Consider the following 17,840-nt stretch of genomic DNA (forward strand, 5'->3'; position numbering starts at 1 on the left):
CCGCCACAGGGGGGCCCGCTTCACCCCACGATTCCCTGACCCGCTCCGTCGGGACAGCCCTGCCCAGCAGGACTCTCCGTGTGGTGGAGATGGCCTCCTTGCACTGCCCGCTGCCGTGGCCGCACGTGGCTATGGGCTCACTGAAACCCACCCAGCGTACACGAGTGAGGAGTCGGGTCCTCGGCCGCACGGGTCGCATCGGAAGGGCTCGGTGGGCACATGTGCTAAGGCCCTCAACCAGGTGGCCCCCGCCCGGCCATCCACCCGAGGCCACGCCTGTCACTCCATCCAGACTAAGTCCTGAGGCCTCGGGGAGCAGGGCAGAGGGCCCGGGGCCAGGGCACCCTCCTGCTGCATTCTGCGGGGGCTGCCACTCTCATGCCGCGTCACTCCTGCTCCCCCCCCGCCTCATCACTCCCACTCTCTCTGCCCCGTGTCACCCCCCCACCCCTGTCACTCCCAAGCTGTGCTGGACCTCATGGAACCAGAGCAGGGCAAGCCTGGGAGAGAGTTGGGATTGTCTGGAGTTTCCGGTCTGGACTCTTATACGAGACACCTCAGGCTGATGACACGCAGGGGTGAGGATGACCTTGGCCCAAAGGCCGCCCCGTGCCGTCCAGCCCTGGTCTGGGGCCACCCTCGTCCCTACGACCTGCCTGGTGGGAGGGAGCCCACCACAGGACATCGCACCTTGGTACCTTGGGTTCCAGCTCCAGGAGAGGGGCTTCCCAGCTTCCTAGAGAGAAGGAGCCCGTCCCTGCGGTCCGCCCCTCCCATCTCTGCAGCCCCTTCCCACGGCCAGCGGGGCAGCCCTGTGCCACCCGGTGCTGGGGCTGAGCGTGCAGGACACCTCGGTGCCTGGGGACCTAGGCAGGCTGAGGGCAGAGGGAGAGTGTGCAGAGGGGAGGGAGGGCAGGAGGAGGGCAGGGAGATGGAGGACGGCAACGGGGACAAGGTCCAGGGACCTGGGGACCTCCTCACCTGTCACCACCAGCTCCAGGGACTCGCTGCGCTCAGACCAGCCTTGAGACCGGACGTGATAGAGACAGTGATAACGCCTGGCCGTGTGTCCGCTCACTGCCTCGATGGGGAACCTGGCCTCCGTCCCAGATTGGCCGGGTAGAGATACATTAGTCTCATCCCTGAAATGGGTGTGTCCGCTCTCTGTCTCCAGCCGGAATGACTCAGCCCCAGCAGGACCCCGGCACACGATGGTCACAGGCTGCCCCTGGGGGATCACAGAGCCTGGCTCAGCTGAGATGGACGGTCTGGGCAGGGACCCTAGGAGGGAAGCAGAGCGGGGACCAGTGTCCACTGTGAGGAAGTTACCATGGCACACAATTTGTTTTAGTGCGCAAGTCAATGTTTTAGGAAATTTACAATTTTTTTGAGCAATTTTTTGCTACAAGGCATGTGTCCTTGCCAGATAGATAGAGACAGAAAGTGAGAAATCGCCCAAGGGGGATGGCCATGCCACAATCAATCCCTTCTCCACTCCCTCCTCGGGATCTTGGGCATGCTCGTGCATAAACCTGGCGTTGTTTCAAGCTGCCGGGCCTGGGACTCCAACTGGAGTGGACCACGTGGGGGTCCAGCTCCTGAACTACTGTGCTGCCTGCTGGCCCCAGGAGCCTTACAGTATTGCAGCCATGGCCACATCCAGCTTTAGAACACTCCACCACCCTGGGCTCGGGCTCATTCTGTGTGCGTGTGAACTCTCATCCCGCGGGGATGGCGCCCACTCGGCCCCCATCCCATGGGGACGGCTCCCACTTGGCCCTCATCCCGCGGGGACGGCTCCCACTCGGCCCTCATCCCGCGGGTACAGCTCCTACTTGGAAACTAGTCCTTGACCAGCCATAACGTGGGCTTCGCTCAGGGTCACCCAGAACTGTCAGAGTGGCTGGGGTCAGCTGTCTGCTGCCAGGCTGGTATCCCCCCTTCCCCTTTACAGAGGTTCAGGGAGGGTGAGCGGGCAGGGGACAGGGAGCTGGCGTCTGGCATCCTTACTACTGAACGACTCAGCTGTGGGCTGAAGGGCAGCTGGCCGTCCCCTGTGGGGTGGGCAGGACCGGGCAGTCTGCAAAGCTCGGAGAGTCGGTGGGAGGGGTGGGTGAGGCACCGTCACAGATCTGCCACAGCAGACACCAGACAGGACAGTCCCCCGTGCTCAACACCAGCCCTCTGTTTCCACCCAGCTCTGAGTTCTCCTCTATGTTTCCTACCTTTAGCTCACTCTTATTTCTATCTCCTTGTTATTAAAGCTCTTTAAACCCCCACCTGGGGCCGGCAGGTGGTGTGGTGGCTGGGGTACTGGACTCCCACATGTCAACCATGGTTCGAGTCTTGGACCTGGTGGCTTGCTTTCTTACTTTCTCTGTTTCTGAGTGCACATGTCCTATAGCAAACTAAAAATAAAGATAACATTATTATTAATAATAAATACAGTTAAAAAATAAAATAAAATAAAATAAGCAACTTCATCTGTCTCAATCTGGCTGACGATGGGAAGAAAAGAGAGAGTTTGAAGTCATGGAACAGTAAGGTTATGTCAAGGTTAGCAGAATGGCACACTGACACAGAGTTAGGAGCAGAGGAGGGTGCCAGTCGGTGACATGGTGGTGAAGGGTGCTGGATTCGCACTTACCAACTGTGGTTCAAATCCCAGGCCTGGCGGCTTGCTCTCTCACTTTCTCTACCTCTCTCTCTGTCCCTCTCTCTCTCTGTGGTCAAATTAAAATAAATATGTAAATAAATAAAGCTAAATAAAATAATTAAAAAAAAAAAGTTTTACAAAAAGAAAAGAAGGGGCAGACAGGAGGGGCTGGCACGTGGCATGGTGGTTAAGGGTGCTGGACTCCCACACGGTCAACCGCGGTTTGAGCCCTGGACCTGTGGTCTGCTTCCTCACCTTTTCTCTCACGCGTGCGTATTCTCTCTCACTCTCACTCTCGCTCTCTCTCACTCTGCCCCTCTCTGGTCAAATTAAAATAAATACAGTTAAATAAAATAATTATTTAAAAGAATCCTTTCCATCTTTAAAAAAAAGAAGGAGCAGAGGGGAAGCAGGGCTGCCCTGCCTCAGTTCATCACCAAATCCCCCTGCCCAGGGTAGGGGTGAGGGAGCTGCCTCAGCCTTCAAGACCACCACCCAGGCTCCTGCAGTTGAAGAGGTGGAGGGTGGGGGCCACCTTTATTGTGCTAATTCCGCCCTACCCTCGCCTGCCCAGGAGCAGTTGGAAGCAGGGCTGCCCGGCCTCAGCTGCACCAAAGCCCTGCTGACCGGTGCAGGGTATGGCAGGAGGGGCTACCTCGGCCTGGGCCTGCAGTCCTCATTCCCAGCTCAGCCTCCCAGCCACGCAGGGACCAGAGAGGTTGGGGTATACAGGAGCCAAACATCGGTGAGCGCTGGAGGATTCTCTCCCACACTCATCCCAGCAGACACGGGAGAAAAACTCCTCTCTGTACATATAATCCCAGACTCCCACCGCGGACACCACGCTGCCACCCGCAGGAGAAGGGGACCTGGCCAGGCCTCACTCGCGTCACAGGCGCTGGAGCACGCGGCTGCCGGACCCACTCCAGAGAAGCAGCAGGAAGTGACTCCACCGCCAGACGCCGGAGAGTCAGCAGAGCCTCAAGGAGTGTGAGGAGACCAGAAAACGCTTCTCTCCCAGAGGGATAGCAACTCCTCACCAGCCATGATAGGACACAGAGCAGTCGTCAGATGCCACAAAAGGACTCATAATGTTTATTGTAACTAAATTCAATGAGATGCAACAGAAAACAGACAACCAGTTCCAAGAGATGAGAAGATCTTTTCATGGCTTGGAGGAGGAAATTCATCACCCGATAAAAACCTCCCTTGCAATTATTAACAGAAGCTTGGACCACGCAGAAGAATCTCTGACCTTGAAGACAAACTTCTGACTTCATCCAAGCAACAAAGAAGAACAGAAAAATGACCATTAAAAATGAGGTCAACACACATGAAAACCTAGACACCATTAAATGGCCCAATATTCTCACACTGGGTATTCCAGATGGGGAGAGGCTAAGAAAAGTCCCTTCTGTCATGTTTTATCTGAAGGCTTTCCAAATTTAGAGAGCCATACAGAAATCCAAATCCAGCACATGCGAAGAACACCAGATAGATTTAACATACGGAGATCCTCTCCAAGGCACATCACAGCCAAACTGGGGAAAAAATCAAAGACAAAGGGAATATTCTAAAAAGGCAAGGAGAAATGCCGAGTTACTAAGGTCGGACCTCTCAACTGAGACAAGGCACACAAGGGAAGAATGGGAAGACATCTTTAAAAACAGCGAAAAACAACTCCAGCCAGTAACACTCTACCTAGCACGATTATCCCTCAAACGTGAAGGAGGAATAAAATCATTCCCAGGTAAACGAAAGCTGAAAGAATTCACGAAAAGTAAGACAGCTTCTCAGGGAAGACATCAGGGACTACATCTGGGGGAGGAGAACTTAGGGGAGATGGACAGAAGTAAGAGAGCACAAAACAATGACCAAAATGAATGAATAACGATAAAGAGTAACCGAATGACAGGGCTCAGCCTCATCTATCAGTGATAACCTCGAGTGCTGGCAGATTAAATTCCCCAACCAAACAGAGAGTGGCTCGGTGGAAAACAAACAAACGAAACAGAAGCGCTCTGTGTGTTGCTTACGAGACACTCAGCTCACTGACAGAGACAGAGACCGAAAGTGAAGGGCTGCAAGAAGTCCTGCCATTCAGACAGAAATGGGGGACAGGCAGATAGAAAAGGTAAAGAGACAAAGAACAGCACATCGCTCTAAAGGGATTAGTTCACCAAGATAAAAGGACCAGAAATATTTACGTGCCCAGTTCCAGGGCACCCAAACATATAAAAACCCTGCTCTATCCAAAGGGAGACAGCACATTCGTCGCTGGGGACTTCAACAGCCCGCTGCCACCGCCGGACGGGTCCTCTCCACAACAAATAAACAGAGACACGGGACCGACTGGTCCGTGAACTGGAGGGACCTGACGGACACACAGTGCATTCCACCCCGCGGCTACAAACACACCTTCCCTCATCTCCCCGTGGGACATTTCCAAACTGACCACAGAACAGGCGATAAAACAAGCCTCCACAAGCTTAAAAGTACAGAAGCTACACCCAGCATCTCCTGCGACCGCAACACTATTAACCTTGAAATCGGTCACAGAAAGAGCTCTTGAAAATACATAAAAACAGGGCAACTGAACAACCTACCCCTGAGCGACTTTCAAACTGCGGAAGAAATTAAGGCTGAAGTCGAAAGATCGATTGAAAACCACTCCCAGTCTTTGGGACACAGCAAAAGCAGACTGAAGAGAGGCCTTCACAGCCGTTAGCGCTCACAGCAAAACCAGAAAGTGGCAAATAAGTAACATCACGTCTTGAGGAACTGGAGAAGCAACAACATATAAACTCCAACAATAACAGAAGAGAAGAAGTAATAAATATTAGGACTGAAATAAATGAAACAGAGAATAAAAGAACTACACACAAAAATCAATGGAACAAAAAAGCTGTTTTTTGAGATTATAAACAAAATTGACAAACTATTAGTAGCTAGACTAATCGAAAGAAACAGAGAAAGGACCCAGAGAGATAAAACTCAGTTACAAAGGGGCCAGCAGGTGGTGTGGTGGTTAAGGTGCTGGACTGCCACGTGGCCGACCTGGTTCAAGTCCCAGACCCAGCGGCTCCAAACAAGCCAGGCGCATGTGCGTGCATGCCTGGAATCCCAGGAGGTAGGGGAGAAGGGATCGTAGCATGGCCATCTCCTCGGAGGTGATTTCTTACTTTCTATCTCTCTGGTGAGTGCACACACCCTATAGCAAAACACCTCTCAAAAATAAATAAAAAATCAGCTACAAAGCTGGTAATATAAAAGTAATATATACTGGAAATACAAAAATTATGAGAGAATACTCCAAGCAACTATATGGCAACAAACCACAGAGCCCGGATGAGATGGGCAAACGTCTAGACACACGCAAGCTATGCAGGTTGAACTGGGATGAAGCAGAAAGCCTGAGTAGACCAATAACAAGAGGGGGCACTGAGTCAGCAGTAAATAGTCTCCCAACAAAGAAAGCCCAGGCCCACATGGCTCCACTTCTGAATTCTACAAAACTTTTTTTTGAAAGAATGATATTTTATTTAACTTTATTTATTTGCTTATTTATTTTAATTTGACTAGAGAGGGACAGAGTCAGAGTGAGAGAGAGACAAAGTGAAAAAGCAAGCCGCCAGTCTGGGACTCGAGCCATGGTTGGCCATGTGGGAGTCCAGTGCCTTTAACCACCATGCCACCTGCTGCCCCAAACTATTTCTTTTTCTGTATTTTTTTAGGTTTTTGCAATAACATGCATGTGCTTGCCAGAGAAAGAGAGTGAGTGGGAAAGTGGTACATCACCCCCAGGGGAGTGACCACACTATGCCTTCTCCTCTCAGGATTTCGGGCCTACATGTGCACGCACCTGGCATGATTTCCAGCCCGCCAGATCCAGGACTCACCAGTCAGCAGTATGACAGCTCAGGCCTTAACCACCACGTCGTCTGCTGGTCCCTCTGGTCCCTCCACAAGCTACTTCTAAAGATTCAAAAGGAAAGAACCATTCCAACCTCACTCTGTGAAGCCTCCATCAGAGATACCAAAAGCACAAAAGGACTTCATGGAAAAAGAAAACTACAGACCAATATCCCTGATGAAATGATGCAAAAATTCTCAGCAAGGCACGGGCAAGCCAATCCGACAGCACCTTAAGAGGGTCATACACCATGGCCAGGTAGGCCTTACCCCAGGACTGCAAGGACTTTCAGCACACACAAAGCAATACATGTAATGCACCACATTCATAGAAAGAACAGTAAAAGTCGTACAATCATACCTATCGATGCAGGAAAAGCATTTGATAAAAATACAACATTCCTCCATGATCAAGACTCTCAGCAGAATAGGGGCAGAAGGGACATTCCTCACCACAATAGAAGTCACATACAGGAGGCCAACAGATGGCATAGTGCTTATGTCACTGGACTCCCATGTGACCAACCATGTTTCAAGTCCCAGACCCTGGTAGCTTGAAAATCACACTGGGTGCATGTGCACATGTGCCCAAGATGCTGGGAGGAGAATGGAAAAGAAGGGATTATGGAGTGGCCATCCCTCCTCGGGCGGGGGGATGAGTTCTCCCTTTCCTTCTCACTGTGTGTGTCTGTCTCTCTCTCTCTGGTGAGTGCACACCGATAAAGAACTCCAATGAAGAAAGTCACATACGACAGACTCATTGCTAAAGCTGAAAGCTTCCCATTAAAAGTGGGAACAAGACAAGGTTGCCCACGTTCTCCACTTCTTTTCAACACAGCACTAGAAGTCCTAGCCAATGTAATCAGACAAGAAAGAAAAACAAAAGACATCCAGGTAAGAAAAGAAGAAGCTAAACTGTCCCTGTTTGCAGATGATATAATTATATACATAGAAAAGCCAAAGGAACCCACAAAAAACTAGAATTGATAAATAAATTCAATAAAGTAGCAGGAGACAAACTCAATAGACAAAAATCTATAGCATGTTTATACACCAACAATGAACAGACAGACAGAACTGAAGAAAGCAATCCTATTTACAATAATCATGAAACAAATAAGATACTTAGGAGCATACCTAACCAAAGAGGTGAAAGACCTCTACAAGGAAAACTATGAACAACTGAAAAAAGAAATTGAGTATGATTTTTTCCAAAAAAGAAGGGGAGACATCCTGTGGTTTTAGATGGGAAGAATCAATATAAGAAAATGTCAGTTCAGTTCTATGCAAATTAACATATTTAATGTGATTCTGATCAAATTGCCAGTAACATTTGTCTCAGAAGTAGAAAAACTACCATAAGATTTATCTAGAAACAGAGAAGACCCCATATCTCCAAGACAACAGTGCGAAAAAAAAAAAAAAGTAGAAGGCATCTCACTCTTACAGAACTTCAAAATATATTACAAAGCCGTGATAATAAAAACAACATGGCACAGAAAAAGGCACATAGACCAATGGAACTGAAGAGAATCTAGAAATAAACTCCGAATCATACAGCCAACTGATCTTTGACAAACGGTATAAAACAATGCAGTGGAGAAAAGAAAGTCTTTTCAGCAAATGGTTCTAGAAGACCTAGATATCCACCTGCAGAGAAATTAAACTGGACATTTAGCTCTCACTATTAACAAAGTCTCAAACTATTAAACTGTTGGTAGAAAATTGGGAAGACTTGAAGATATTGGAGTATGCAAAGATTTCTTAAATGAGACCCCTACAGCACAGGCAAAGATTGCAAAAATAGACAAGTGGGATTCCATCAAGTTAAAAGCTTCTTTGCAGCAAAGGAAACAACAATCAGAGTGAGAAGACAACCCTCAGAATGGAAGAAAATGTTTGCACATTATTCCTCAGACAAGAGATTGATAACCAGAATACACTGGGAACTCAAACAGCTCACCCATGAAAAAATGAGCAATCCAGTTTTAAAAAGGGCAAATGTACTCAATAGACAACTCTCCAAAAAAGACTTACAAATGGCCAAAAGGCATATGAAAAAATGTTTAAAGTCTCTTGTCATAAGGGAAATGCACATTAAAACCACAATGAGATACCATTTAACCCCAGTTAGAATGGCCAGCTTGTGGGACCAGCAGTTAGCGTAATGGCTATGTCACTGAACTCCCATGTAGTCAACCATGGTTCAAGTCCTGAACCCGGTGGCTTAAACTCACACCGGCCACGTATTCATGTGTGCCCAAGATCCCGAGAAGAGAATGGAGGAGAAGGGATTGTGGCATGGCCATCCGCCCTGGGGGGGGAGGGGGTGATTTCTCACTTTCTGTATCTCTGTCTCTCTCTGTCTTTCTGGCAAGCGCAAGTGCCCTATAGCAAAAACCTCTCCAAAAACAGGCGATAAAACAAGCCTCCACAAGCTTAAAAGTACAGAAGCTACACCCAGCATCTCCTGCGACCGCAACACTATTAACCTTGAAATCGGTCACAGAAAGAGCTCTTGAAAATACATAAAAACAGGGCAACTGAACAACCTACCCCTGAGCGACTTTCAAACTGCGGAAGAAATTAAGGCTGAAGTCGAAAGATCGATTGAAAACCACTCCCAGTCTTTGGGACACAGCAAAAGCAGACTGAAGAGAGGCCTTCACAGCCGTTAGCGCTCACAGCAAAACCAGAAAGTGGCAAATAAGTAACATCACGTCTTGAGGAACTGGAGAAGCAACAACATATAAACTCCAACAATAACAGAAGAGAAGAAGTAATAAATATTAGGACTGAAATAAATGAAACAGAGAATAAAAGAACTACACACAAAAATCAATGGAACAAAAAAGCTGTTTTTTGAGATTATAAACAAAATTGACAAACTATTAGTAGCTAGACTAATCGAAAGAAACAGAGAAAGGACCCAGAGAGATAAAACTCAGTTACAAAGGGGCCAGCAGGTGGTGTGGTGGTTAAGGTGCTGGACTGCCACGTGGCCGACCTGGTTCAAGTCCCAGACCCAGCGGCTCCAAACAAGCCAGGCGCATGTGCGTGCAATCCTGGAATCCCAGGAGGTAGGGGAGAAGGGATCGTAGCATGGCCATCTCCTCGGAGGTGATTTCTTACTTTCTATCTCTCTGGTGAGTGCACACACCCTATAGCAAAACACCTCTCAAAAATAAATAAAAAATCAGCTACAAAGCTGGTAATATAAAAGTAATATATACTGGAAATACAAAAATTATGAGAGAATACTCCAAGCAACTATATGGCAACAAACCACAGAGCCCGGATGAGATGGGCAAACGTCTAGACACACGCAAGCTATGCAGGTTGAACTGGGATGAAGCAGAAAGCCTGAGTAGACCAATAACAAGAGGGGGCACTGAGTCAGCAGTAAATAGTCTCCCAACAAAGAAAGCCCAGGCCCACATGGCTCCACTTCTGAATTCTACAAAACTTTTTTTTGAAAGAATGATATTTTATTTAACTTTATTTATTTGCTTATTTATTTTAATTTGACTAGAGAGGGACAGAGTCAGAGTGAGAGAGAGACAAAGTGAAAAAGCAAGCCGCCAGTCTGGGACTCGAGCCATGGTTGGCCATGTGGGAGTCCAGTGCCTTTAACCACCATGCCACCTGCTGCCCCAAACTATTTCTTTTTCTGTATTTTTTTAGGTTTTTGCAATAACATGCATGTGCTTGCCAGAGAAAGAGAGTGAGTGGGAAAGTGGTACATCACCCCCAGGGGAGTGACCACACTATGCCTTCTCCTCTCAGGATTTCGGGCCTACATGTGCACGCACCTGGCATGATTTCCAGCCCGCCAGATCCAGGACTCACCAGTCAGCAGTATGACAGCTCAGGCCTTAACCACCACGTCGTCTGCTGGTCCCTCTGGTCCCTCCACAAGCTACTTCTAAAGATTCAAAAGGAAAGAACCATTCCAACCTCACTCTGTGAAGCCTCCATCAGAGATACCAAAAGCACAAAAGGACTTCATGGAAAAAGAAAACTACAGACCAATATCCCTGATGAAATGATGCAAAAATTCTCAGCAAGGCACGGGCAAGCCAATCCGACAGCACCTTAAGAGGGTCATACACCATGGCCAGGTAGGCCTTACCCCAGGACTGCAAGGACTTTCAGCACACACAAAGCAATACATGTAATGCACCACATTCATAGAAAGAACAGTAAAAGTCGTACAATCATACCTATCGATGCAGGAAAAGCATTTGATAAAAATACAACATTCCTCCATGATCAAGACTCTCAGCAGAATAGGGGCAGAAGGGACATTCCTCACCACAATAGAAGTCACATACAGGAGGCCAACAGATGGCATAGTGCTTATGTCACTGGACTCCCATGTGACCAACCATGTTTCAAGTCCCAGACCCTGGTAGCTTGAAAATCACACTGGGTGCATGTGCACATGTGCCCAAGATGCTGGGAGGAGAATGGAAAAGAAGGGATTATGGAGTGGCCATCCCTCCTCGGGCGGGGGGATGAGTTCTCCCTTTCCTTCTCACTGTGTGTGTCTGTCTCTCTCTCTCTGGTGAGTGCACACCGATAAAGAACTCCAATGAAGAAAGTCACATACGACAGACTCATTGCTAAAGCTGAAAGCTTCCCATTAAAAGTGGGAACAAGACAAGGTTGCCCACGTTCTCCACTTCTTTTCAACACAGCACTAGAAGTCCTAGCCAATGTAATCAGACAAGAAAGAAAAACAAAAGACATCCAGGTAAGAAAAGAAGAAGCTAAACTGTCCCTGTTTGCAGATGATATAATTATATACATAGAAAAGCCAAAGGAACCCACAAAAAACTAGAATTGATAAATAAATTCAATAAAGTAGCAGGAGACAAACTCAATAGACAAAAATCTATAGCATGTTTATACACCAACAATGAACAGACAGACAGAACTGAAGAAAGCAATCCTATTTACAATAATCATGAAACAAATAAGATACTTAGGAGCATACCTAACCAAAGAGGTGAAAGACCTCTACAAGGAAAACTATGAACAACTGAAAAAAGAAATTGAGTATGATTTTTTCCAAAAAAGAAGGGGAGACATCCTGTGGTTTTAGATGGGAAGAATCAATATAAGAAAATGTCAGTTCAGTTCTATGCAAATTAACATATTTAATGTGATTCTGATCAAATTGCCAGTAACATTTGTCTCAGAAGTAGAAAAACTACCATAAGATTTATCTAGAAACAGAGAAGACCCCATATCTCCAAGACAACAGTGCGAAAAAAAAAAAAAAGTAGAAGGCATCTCACTCTTACAGAACTTCAAAATATATTACAAAGCCGTGATAATAAAAACAACATGGCACAGAAAAAGGCACATAGACCAATGGAACTGAAGAGAATCTAGAAATAAACTCCGAATCATACAGCCAACTGATCTTTGACAAACGGTATAAAACAATGCAGTGGAGAAAAGAAAGTCTTTTCAGCAAATGGTTCTAGAAGACCTAGATATCCACCTGCAGAGAAATTAAACTGGACATTTAGCTCTCACTATTAACAAAGTCTCAAACTATTAAACTGTTGGTAGAAAATTGGGAAGACTTGAAGATATTGGAGTATGCAAAGATTTCTTAAATGAGACCCCTACAGCACAGGCAAAGATTGCAAAAATAGACAAGTGGGATTCCATCAAGTTAAAAGCTTCTTTGCAGCAAAGGAAACAACAATCAGAGTGAGAAGACAACCCTCAGAATGGAAGAAAATGTTTGCACATTATTCCTCAGACAAGAGATTGATAACCAGAATACACTGGGAACTCAAACAGCTCACCCATGAAAAAATGAGCAATCCAGTTTTAAAAAGGGCAAATGTACTCAATAGACAACTCTCCAAAAAAGACTTACAAATGGCCAAAAGGCATATGAAAAAATGTTTAAAGTCTCTTGTCATAAGGGAAATGCACATTAAAACCACAATGAGATACCATTTAACCCCAGTTAGAATGGCCAGCTTGTGGGACCAGCAGTTAGCGTAATGGCTATGTCACTGAACTCCCATGTAGTCAACCATGGTTCAAGTCCTGAACCCGGTGGCTTAAACTCACACCGGCCACGTATTCATGTGTGCCCAAGATCCCGAGAAGAGAATGGAGGAGAAGGGATTGTGGCATGGCCATCCGCCCTGGGGGGGGAGGGGGTGATTTCTCACTTTCTGTATCTCTGTCTCTCTCTGTCTTTCTGGCAAGCGCAAGTGCCCTATAGCAACCCCACAAAAAAAAAAAAAAAAAAGAATGGCTAGCTCAAAATAAAAAGGAAAGAAAAAGAAAAAGAAAGGAGGAAAGAGAGAGAGAGCAAAAGAAGAAAGAAAGGAGTAAAGAAAGAAAAAGAAAAAGAATGATAAGATCTCTGTGGAGAACAATATGGAGGTTCCTGGAAACCTACAGGTAGAACTACCTTATGACCCAGTGACTGCACTTGGTATTTACCCAAAAGATATGAAAACAGAAAGACATTTGCATATCCATGTTTATTGCAGCATTATTCACAATTGCTAAGACATGGAATCAACCTAAGTGTCCCAAAACTAATGATTGGATTGAAAAACTGTAGCACATAAACACTATGGAATATTACTGAGCCATAAGAAACAATGAAACCCTTGGGAACCAGCAGATGGCGTAATGGGTACATCTCTGGACTTCCACATAGTTGACCACAGTTCAAGTCCCAGACCTGGTAGCTTAAAACTCATGCTGGGCATGTATACACATGTGCCCAAGATCCCAAGAAGAGATTGGAGGAGAGGGGTTGCAATATGGCCAATCCCCCCGCCCCCCAGGAATGATTTCTCACTTTCTGTTTCTCTCTCTCTCTGGTGAGCACACGTACCTATTGCAAAAATCTCTCTCAGAAAGAAGAGAGAACGAGAGAAAGAAAGAAAGGAAGAAAGAAAGAGAGAGAGAAAGAGAAAAGGAAGGAAAGAATGAAACCCTATCATCTGATTCAAAGTGGGAGAATATAGAGGACTTACTGCTGAGCAAAGTGAGCCAGACTCTGAAAGACACACATGGTATATCCCCACTCAGTGTGCTCCAGAGGTCTGCACTCTGGCAGAAATGGAGCGATCTGGAGGTGGGTAGCAGACAGGACAGTGCGGATACCAGAGACTGTCAGGGAGGGGAGTGGGTGGTGGAGGGTAGGTAGGAGGGCCAAAGGGAAGAGACATTTAACAGACAAAATGATGTAAAGTTCTCTGTTGGAAAAAAAAAAAGTTCTGTAATTTTTGCTCTATAAAAGTAAGGGGAATAAAATAATGCCCAATTAAGTCAGGAAGCTTGCAGAGGTTCAATTCAATCACTCATTTGTTATTTTGGCTTTTTTTAATGGACAGATAAAGATCATACATATTGATAGTGTACAACAAAATGTTTTGATGCAGTATTATTACAAAATGCCCAGATTGAGCTAATTAACGTACATATTTTTGTCACGAGAACATTTAAAATCTCTCTTAGCAATTTTCAAGCATGCAGAACATTGCTATTAACTGCTATCACCGTGCAGCGCAATCGAGCTGGATTCATTTCTCCTAACAGAGGATTTGATCCTTGGCCAGCATCTCCCCAGTCCCACCTCCACTGCCTCATTCATTCGTTCTTTCTCCAACTGAATCTTAATTTCTTATCCCTGTACTTGCAGATGCCTTCCACGCATCACTAGGCCCACAAACATGCGAGTCAGTGACACAGCCCCCGCTCCATGGAGCTGACAGACTGGGGAGAGGCAGGCGGATCAAGCAGTTGTCCGAACCCACAACCACAGACTCTGAGTGCAGGAAGCTCGCAGGCAGAGGGGACCCCTTCCGGGGAGTCAGGGCTGAGAGGGGTGTCTTGAAAGACCAGCATGCTGTCTGCATGGCCAAGGGACCCGGGGCGTGGGGAGTGGGAAGTCAGCCTGGGGCGGTCGGCCAAGGTGCAGTCTCGGTTACACAGGAGGAAGTGCCGTCAGGAGCACTGTACCGTGTGCTGGTGGTTGCTGGGAGGGCAGACGGAGTGCTGGCCACAGGAGGTGTGCATGGTTAGGGGACGTACAGGCCGGTTAGCTCCACCGAGCCCTCCCGGGTGCACTATAATGCACGCGTTGTACACAGTAGAGATCATTAGTCCATTTAAAATCAGTGGAAATTCGCAGTAATCAAAGTAAGTAGAGGTAAGCCAGCCAGTGTGGGGCCCCGGGGTGGCTGGGAGAGGGACGGGCCCAGCCCAAGGAGAAGGGGATCAGGATCGGGGATCGAGGGACCTCATTCCACCTGAGATGAACCTCAGGAGGGCTCAGAGGCGGAAAGAGCAGTGTGCAAAGGCCGGTCCCGGACCCGGGTGTCAGTGAGACAGGAGGGAGATGTTCCGGGACCTTCCTACAGGTGGTGATGCTAGCTGCTAAAGGTAGGATGTAAGGGGAGGGCCCTGCGAGGCGATCTGGCGCGGGAGGTTCTGGCTCACCTCCAGAGAGCCCCTGAGTACCCCGGACACACGCATGCCCGTAACCCTGGCCGGCCGAAGCTGCGGGTGGGTGGAGGTTGTCAAGACCCCATTGGAGGTGCTGTCTCTCTCTGTCTCTGTCTGTCTCTCTTACCCATGAAACAAATAAGTGTATAAACTTTTTTTAAAAGTACAAAATGGTTGGACCATCTCTTTAAATAAGTTTACTTTCTGTATTCTTAGAGTCTCTTATGTAGGAGAGATATACTACCACTCAGCCTCTACGTCAAGGTCGGCAGCCCTGAGCACCCTTTCAGTATAGCGTGGCGTGGGAATAGTCCCGCCCCCGAGGAATGAGGAGCAGACAGTTCCACGTGCAATAAAGTGATACACATTTTTAAATGAGGAAAACCTAAAAAGACAGAGAAGGAGAGGATGGGTGAGGCTGAAACATGTGGGGTGTCTGCGATTCAGGCTCTATGTAAGGGTCTCCCTCCAGGCCTCAAGGATCTCCCACCCCACCCGAGCTGCCCCTGGAGTGGAGGGATGAGGAATCTTGCAGACATGACTCACCCTCACGCACGCCGACCGTCCAGCCCAGGCAGAGCACTGCAAGAGAGACCCAGTGAGAAAGCCCCACTGCCTAGTCCCCCCGGAGGGCTGCTGTGTGTGAGTGCAGGGGGAAGGAGGGCTCCATGGAGCCTCCCATAACTAGTAGACCACCCATCCGCCACCTAACAACCGAGACAACCCTCCTGGCTCTAAACAGCTTCAACACAATCCCTGTCTCCTCTTCAACACGGGTCCCTCAGCCCTTCTCAGAGCTGAACTCGTCCCCAGCTACGGTCCTGTTTCTCCGACCACATCCAAGATTCCCCCTGCTCCGGTGAGACTTGGCTAGGCCAGAGCAGAGGTGAGAAGCCCTGGGGGGAGAGAGACCCCTTTCTCCCCCAAGACCCAAAATCTGCTCCACTGGAGTCAGACCCAAGAACAGGGCTCTGGGCTCCTTCCCCAGGTCTCACCCCTGCCCCGGGTCCTCCCCACTCAGGACTCACCAAAGCCCAGCAGGGCGGTGGGACCGGGGCACATGGCCTGGAGCTGACCGGTGGAGCCGCGCAGCAGTTACGGGGACAGGATGTGTTGGCGACCCGTGATGGGGTTTCTACATCAACTGCCTCGCACGGAAGGGAAACACACTCTCTCCTGTTTTTTCTTCTCTTCCTGCAAATGAGGCAGAGGCGGGCCTTGGTTCCCACGAGCTGTTTCTCACCCACGTGCTCGGGTGGGGTTGAGCTCTGCTGGTTACCCTCCTTCCTAACCCGTAGGACAGGCAGAGTGCGGGCGGTGCCGCTGCTCACATGGATGTCAGCCCCAGCCCTGGACGTCCCCCGTCCTCAGGCAAGGCGTCAGGACGCTGGTAACTGAACAGGGGACCATGGAATCCTCCAAGTACGGAGCCTGCCTCAACCTCCCAGTGAGCTGTGAGCGCATTAAAAAGTCCTCCTACGAGGATTCGTTTTTAAAGAGACAAGTGTTGGCAAGGATATGAAGAACCTGGGTCTCCGTACACTGTTGGTGGGGCAGCCAAAGGCGCCCTCAGAGGGAAAGCCATCGGGGCCCCTCCGAGAACGAAGCACAGAGCCACGGGGGCAGCAGCTGGCGCGGCGGTGAGGTGCTGACTCCCCCGACCACGGTCGCACTCTGGACCCAGTGGCCTGAGGATTATGCTGGGCGTGTGTGCGTGTGTGCGTGTGTGCGTGTGTGCCCAAAATTCCAGGAGGAGACTGGAAGAGAAGGGACTGCAGTATGGCCATCTCCCTGTAATTTCTTACTTTTGGTCTCTCTGTCGCTCTCAGGCAAACTCACACACCTATGGCAAACCCCTACACACAATAAAGAACCACCATGTGACCCAGTAATCTCCCACTGCTCCGTGTTGACCCAAAGGACGCGAAATCAGTTTATTGTTAACTAAAGTAAACCGAGTCAAAACTTGAAAAGCAGAGAGACTTCATTTGGGCCTAAGTTTGAGGACTGCACCAGGATACGGCTGAATGAGCTGATTTGGGTGACCTCCAACACGCCCACTGAGGCTTCTCATCCTTGGAAGGTTTTAAAGATGAAGATCACAAGTGGGGGCAGGGGGTGAGGTTACACCGGTTGTTTCCGGACAACTCTCCTTGGCTGCCAGGATTAACACCCAGGGTGGTGCCCGGCCAAGGCGGGCAGGCAGCCTCCAGGCAGGCGTCTGGCAGAAGCAGGCCTTGCGTCAGGCCGTGGTGGTCTCTGAGCAAGGCTGCTGCGTTCTGGCGGAGTCTGCTAAGAAACAGTCCTTGTCACCAGGCCTGCTAGTGCGAGAGAGTGCCCGCCGGTGGCCCTCATGGCTCAGTGGAGTCCGGGTTTTAGCACGCTGACACAGACTGCTGCACTCTGATTCTGAAAAGCGTGTGGAGCTGAAGAGCTGTCTGCACCCCTACGTCATCACGGTACTGTTCACATCGCCAAGACGGAGAGAGAGCCTGTCCATGGGAGAGGAAAGGGCGAAGGAGGTGTGGCATTGGGCCATCGGAAAAGTCACGACGCAGCTTTGCACAGAGAAACATAGGAAAACACACGCCTTTTCCAACCACCCAGTATATACCTGTTAGAATACCAGTCAGCCTTCCAACCACCCAGCGTATACCTGTTAGAATACCAGTCAGCCTTCCAACCACCCAGTATATACCTGTTAGAAAACCAGTCAGCCTTCCAACCACCCAGCATATACCTGTTAGAATACTAGTCAGCCTTCCAACCACCC

At 48.5% G+C, this 17,840-nt stretch overlaps 1 protein-coding gene and 1 non-coding gene across 4 annotated transcripts in view; both read right to left on the minus strand.

Moving 5' to 3' along the window:
• Positions 1 to 16,317, minus strand: part of LAIR1 (leukocyte associated immunoglobulin like receptor 1) — an 18,714-nt gene extending 2,397 nt beyond the window's left edge. For 2 of the 3 annotated variants that reach the window (XM_027768856.1, XM_027768855.1), the window contains exons 1-3: positions 16,096 to 16,315; positions 15,614 to 15,649; positions 982 to 1,281 (exon numbers count right to left, since the gene is read on the minus strand). In XM_027768856.1, the coding sequence (XP_027624657.1) occupies positions 982 to 1,281; positions 15,614 to 15,649; positions 16,096 to 16,129 (370 nt within the window). In that variant the 5' untranslated portion in view covers positions 16,130 to 16,315. Of the gene's footprint in view, positions 1 to 981; positions 1,282 to 15,613; positions 15,650 to 16,095 lie in introns of all 3 variants that reach the window. The other variant, XM_027768854.1, reaches the window with a different exon arrangement.
• LOC114006420 (small nucleolar RNA U109) lies at positions 15,290 to 15,420 on the minus strand. Its single transcript, XR_003548133.1, has one exon. It is a non-coding gene; the product is annotated as a small nucleolar RNA U109 (small nucleolar RNA).
• Positions 16,318 to 17,840: the final 1,523 nt, after the last annotated feature.

The sequence above is a fragment of the Tupaia chinensis genome, unplaced genomic scaffold (genome assembly GCF_000334495.1).
Source record: "Tupaia chinensis unplaced genomic scaffold, TupChi_1.0 Scaffold147674_1, whole genome shotgun sequence".
NCBI lineage: Eukaryota > Metazoa > Chordata > Mammalia > Scandentia > Tupaiidae > Tupaia > Tupaia belangeri.